The sequence below is a fragment of the Pseudorca crassidens genome, chromosome 1 (assembly GCF_039906515.1).
Source record: "Pseudorca crassidens isolate mPseCra1 chromosome 1, mPseCra1.hap1, whole genome shotgun sequence".
NCBI lineage: Eukaryota > Metazoa > Chordata > Mammalia > Artiodactyla > Delphinidae > Pseudorca > Pseudorca crassidens.
Window position 1 is genome coordinate 105,183,913 of NC_090296.1, and position 6,000 is coordinate 105,189,912.

At 39.0% G+C, this 6,000-nt stretch overlaps 1 protein-coding gene across 1 annotated transcript in view; it reads right to left on the bottom strand.

Annotated features, from left to right (window-relative positions):
• MNS1 (meiosis specific nuclear structural 1) overlaps positions 1-1,590 on the bottom strand; it is a 55,609-nt gene extending 54,019 nt beyond the window's left edge. The window contains exon 1 of the mRNA XM_067747760.1: positions 1,455-1,590. Within this exon, the coding sequence (XP_067603861.1) occupies positions 1,455-1,457 (3 nt within the window). The 5' untranslated portion in view covers positions 1,458-1,590. The remainder of the gene's footprint in view (positions 1-1,454) is intronic.
• Between the last annotated feature and the right edge of the window lie 4,410 nt (positions 1,591-6,000).

A 6,000-nucleotide genomic window follows, 5' to 3' on the forward strand; every position in this document is an offset into this window, starting at 1 on the left:
AGACATTTCTCCAAAGAAGATATACAGATTGCCAACAAACACATGAAAGGATGCTCAACATCACTAATCATTAGAGAAATGGAGATCAAAACCACAATGAGGTATCACCTCACACCAGTCAGAATGGCCATCATCAAAAAATCTACAAACAATAGATCCTGGAGAGGGTGTGGAGAAAAGGGAACCCTCTTGCACTGTTGGTGGGAATGTAAATTGATACAGCCACTATGGAGAACAGTATGGAGGTTCCTTAAAAAAACTAAAAATAGAACTACCATAGGACCCAGCAATCCCACTACTGGGCATATACCCTGAGAAAACCATAATTCAAAAAGAGTTCATGTACCACAATGTTCATAGCAGCACTATTTACAATAGCCAGGACATGGAAGCAACCTAAGTGTCCATCGACAGATGAATCGATAAAGAAGATGTGGCACATATATACAATTGAATATTACTCTGCCATTAAAAGAAATGAAATTATTTGTAGTGAGGAGGTTGAACCTAGAGTCTGTCATACGGAGTGAAGTAAGTCAGAAAGAGAAAGACAAATACCATATGCTAACACATATATATGGAATCTTAAAAAAAAAATGGTTCTGAAGAACCTAGGGGCAGGACAGGAATGAAGATGCAGACGTAGAGAATGGACTTGAGGACACGGGGAGGGGGAAGGGTAAGCTGGGACGAAATGAGAGAGTGGCATGGACTTATATACGCTACCAAAAGTAAAACAGATAGCTAGTGGGAAGCAGCTGCATAGCACAGGGAGAACAGCTCAGTGCTTTGTGACCACCTGGACGGGTGGGATAGGGAGGGTGGGAGGGAGATGCAAGAGGGAGGGGATATGGGGATATATGTATACACAGCTGATTCACTTTGTTATACAGCAGAAACTAACACAACACTGTAAAGCAATTATACTCCAATAAAGATGTTTTTAAAAAGGTCACGTTTTTCCAATATACATTTAATAGGTCAACCCGCTGCTATTTATTCATTCGCTCTCTCCTGGACCTTCATTTCCACTCATTTGTTCAGCGGTTCTTAAACATTTCCCAAATTTCCACTTGTGTGGCAAGTAAGATTTTTACCGGGCAGATTAAATATGCTGTGGAGAAATGCGAAAAAAGGCTGGAAGCCACCAGGAGCGTCCCTTAAATAACAGCACCTGAGGTCTCTGAAAAAAATACGAGTTTCCCACTTTATTCTCAGATTGGGCACTTCAAACCCTTTTTTAGAAGCAGGCTGGCTCTGAACTAGAATTAAATCAATAGACAACCAAGTAGTCCCTTAAATAATAGCACCTGAGGTCTCTGAAAGCAAATACGAGTTTCCCACTTTATTCTCAGATTGGGCACTTCAAATCCATTTTTAGAAGCAGGCTGGCTCTGAACTAGAATTAAATCAATAGACAACCAACTAGTTTTGAGACCCCCCGACAGGCTCACCATCTCGGCCGACGAAACTCCCCCTCGCTCGCTCTGGCGGCCACCAACTCAGGCGGTTTACCAAGACGCCAGCAGAGCTCTCCGGTTTTGATACGGTTTCCCGGCAACTGCCGGCGCAGCGCGCCAGCCACCCGCGAAGGCCGCCGTCTCCCATTGGGCGCAGCCCTATCCAATGAGCGCTGAGCTTCTTGGGAGGCTTGGCAGGGCGGCTACTTCCGTAAGTTTTTGTTTTTGTTTTTGTTTTATCATAAATTTTAAGGAGATGGGGTGGGGGAGTATAAATGTGTCCTGAGGCAGGCCCTTTGCAGTCTGTTAGGAGCCAAGATTTCCCTCAAGCCACTATCTGTCGGTTTGGTGGAGTTGGGAGCCAAGTTGAGGTGTGGAAACTGTTTACAGAGAAATACGGCAAACTCCTAAGACATGAGGCCAAAGTCACTTTCCGTGCACAGTACTTACTGCACCGTCAATGCATGTTCTGCAGGGTTGATGACGGCATTCGTTTCAGCAGTGGGAGGCACGGTCACGGTCTCCCTAGCTGAGTAACTGTGCACTGTGGGGGACCCAAAGAAGCTATTGGTAAATTGAGGGAATAAAATATATGGGCCACATGGATCTTATTCTATGTAATACAAGGTCCAGGTACCAATGAGAGAGCAGACAGATGATGGCAGGATTTTGGTTAGGTTTATTTTATTGGCAAGTTACACACTGAAGTCCATTTTAAATGGAAGAACTTAAGAACAGGAATGGGTCAGAGAAATTAGTCAAATATATTGATTTTAGAGATGACATATTTAGAGAACTCTTGTCCAAACTAAAAAAAAAAAATTGTTAAGGTAGTTAGCATGTGAACTTGGCTTAGTTGGGGCTAATTTGAAGTCCATCTTGTGTAGCAATATGTCTGCTTAAAGATTAATTAAAAATAGGACTTATGGTTTCAGCTTCAAAATATAAAAAACTTGGAAGTTATCACTTCCCCCCTTACTACCAGATAAAGCTGGATAAACTCGAAACTAATGACTTTTCTTGCATTCATCATAAAACTGAGGTCACAGGGCAACCCATCACCCTGAAATGTGGGGAGAGGTAAATCCAGAGAGTCACAGTCAAAACCTCCTTACATGGAGCAGAAGCCCCTGAAGCCATGAATTAGGAATAATTAAATGGTAATTTTGATGGATTGCTGGAGACTGAGTATGGACTAGAATCAGTGAAACTAGTGGGGGCTGCCATGTTAGGGAGGCCTCCACACTTCTCTGGGTTTTGTCTCCAGGAATCTCACCAGGTTCTCACAATGAAGAACCGAAAAAGATCGCCCATGGTCATGGCAGGAGGCTGAGAAGAAGAATCATTGTGAAATATGTCCAGAGCCTTCTCCACAATAAAGGCCTACTTTACAGAGGAAAAGATTTTACCAGAGCCTTCTTCTAGCTGGGGCAAGGACATTTCTCTGCCTCCAGCCTTTCTGTCTCACCTAAGTGGACAAAGGGGATCTAAGAAATATGCGTGAAGATCCCAGCCCAGGGACACAGCTCTACCAAAAGACTTAACCATAAAATGCTTCCCCTTTCCCACACTTCATCACCACACCAACAATGCTCCAGTGTAATAACAGTTGATTACAGCTGGAAGTCCTTCAAAACACACTCTAACAAGGAATTCTTAGGGAATCCAAAGACAACAGGAGATAAAAACAAAAACAGAGGAATCTGAAGCCTCTGGAACGTACAGCTACAGCAAACATTAAACACAGCTTAACTCCTAGCCATATAATAAAAAAAAACCTCACACTAAAGCCCTGTTTACCTCAGTTCCCGTTACCCAATATACCGTGTCCACCTTTCAACAACAAATTACAAGGCTAAAGGCAGATTGTTAAGAGGCAAGGGAAAGCACAGTCTGAAAAGCAAAGTAAGCATCAGAACTAGACTCAGCTCTCACACACATGTGGAATCAAACAGGAATTTAAAATAACTATGATTAATATACTAAGGCATCTGACAGACAATGTGGACCACATACAAGAACAAAAGAGTAATTTAAGCAGAGACATGGAAATGGAAGAATCCAAAGGAAATTCTAGAAATCAAAAACACTGTAACAAATGAGAAATGCCTTTAATAGGATATCAGAAGACTGGACACCACTGAAGAGAGAATCAGTGAGCTTGAAGATATGTCAATAAAAACCTCCCAAACTGAAATGCAAAGAGAATAATAGCAAATAGATAACCCTAATGGGCTTTTAGACCTCACCTTAGACTCAAATTGCTTTCTAACATCAGAAGGGACTTGTGCAAGTGTATGCGTGTGTGTGTATAGGGAGAATATTGTCAATGTTTCTGTCTTTTGGGAGTCTTATAAACCCAGTTACTACAAAAGTAAAATTGACAACAGGGTGTGTACAGTACAAAGCACTTTGAAACCAGGATGTAACTATTATTTGCATTTAATCCCCTGTTAGTCTAGCAACTTCCAAAACAACTCTCCGAAAATCATGGCTTATGTATAGCTTCTCTTAAAGTAGCCTCTAATTACACCTTGTTGACTGGGCTGTCAGCAGAAATTTTGTTTGTTTGTTTGTTTGCAGTACACGGGCCTCTCACTATTGTGGCCTCTCCCATTGCGGAGCACAGGCTCCGGACGCGCAGGCTCAGCGGCCATGGCTCACGGGCCCAGCCGCTCCACGGCATGTGGGATCTTCCCAGACCAGGGCACGAACCCATGTCCCCTGCATTGGCAGGCAGGCTCTCAACCACTGCGCCACCAGGGAAGCCCTGTTGTTGTTGTTTTGAACACTAATGTATCCCAAGCATTTAAAATAGTGCTTGGAATATAGTAAGTGATAAATAAATATTTGTTAAATGAACAAATGATTGAAATTATATTACTGTTATGCACACAAGAGAAAGCCCTACCAGAAATAACTTTGAAGAAATATTGTTCTTCATCAGTTAGAGTTTTATTAATTTTATTTATGTTTTCAAAGAGCAAACTTTTGGTTTTATTAATTTTTTTTCTATTTTTTTTTTATTTACAAGTCCATTGTTTTCTGCTCTTACCATCATATTTTCTTCTGTGTTTGCTTTGGGTTTAATTTGCTCTTCTTTTTATAGTTTCATAAGGTGAAAGCTTAAATCTTTAACACCATTCTTCTTTTCAAATATAAATGTATAATTTATATTTCCCTCTGAGCCCTGCTTTAGCTGCCTCCCACAGATTATGATATGTTCTGCATTCTCATTTGTTCAATTCAGAATATTCAGAGACTTCGTCTTTGACCCATGAATTATTTAGAGGCGTTTTGTTAACTTTCCAAACATTTCAGATTGTCCAGGTGTCTTTTTGTTATTGATTTCTAGTTTAATTCCATTATGGTCAGAGAACACACTCTGTATGATTTCAAATCTTTTAAATTGAGGTTTGTTTTATTGTTCAGAATACTGTCTGTTCTGGTGAATGTTTCATGTGTCCTTGAAAAGAATGTGTATTCTGATGTTTTGGGTGAGATGTTCAATAAGGTCAAGTTGATTGAGAATGCTGTTCAGGTATTCTATATTGTTACTGTATTTCTATCGATTTGCTTTATTAATTACTGAGAGGAGTGTTGAGGTCATCAAGAATAACTGTGGATTTGCTTATTTCTCTTTTCAGCTCTTTTTTTGCTGCATGTGTTTTAAAGTTCTATTGTTAGAGGTATACACCTTTAAGATTATTATGTCCTAAAAGTATTTTGACATTAACATTCTGAAATGACCCTCTTTTTCCCTGGTGATAGTGTTTGTTCTGAAGTCTTTTTGATATTAATGTAGGCAGTCCAGATTTTATTTAACTAGTGTTTACATAATATATCTTTCTCCTTGCTTTTACTTTTAATGTGTCTTTATATTTAAAATGGCTTTCCTGTAGATAGTGTATAGTTGGGTGTTGCTTTTTTATTCAATCTGACAATCACCATCCTTTAATTGGTGTGTTTATGCCATTTATATCTACATATCATTATGGATATTATGCATGGATTGATATCTACAATTTTGCAAATTTTAAAATATTTGTTGCATCTGTTATTGATTCATTTTCTCTTCTTTTTCTTGCTTCTTTTTGATTAATTTTTGTAGTTCCATTTTATTTTCATTATCAGCTTATTATTTATACCTCTTTATTTTTTAGTGATTGCCCTAAGATTTACTATATATATGTATATGTGTGTGTGTGTGTATACAGTTTACAACAGTTTAATTTCAATTCCTCCATCCCATCTTTTGTGCTATTGTTATCATACATTTTATTTACATATATAAATCCACAATACATAGGTTTCCACATATATTAGGTGATTTGATAGTGTCATGAAGTTCTCAAATGCTCTGCTTTTTCCTCCTCCAATCTTTCTATCTTTGTGTTTCACTTTAGGTAGTTTTTATTGCCATATCTTCAAATCTTCTGACTCTTTCCTCAGCTATGTCAAGTCTTCTGATGAGCCTGTCAAAGGCATTCTTCATGTTCATTACTATTTTGTTTTTATCTAATATTTCCATTATCTCTTT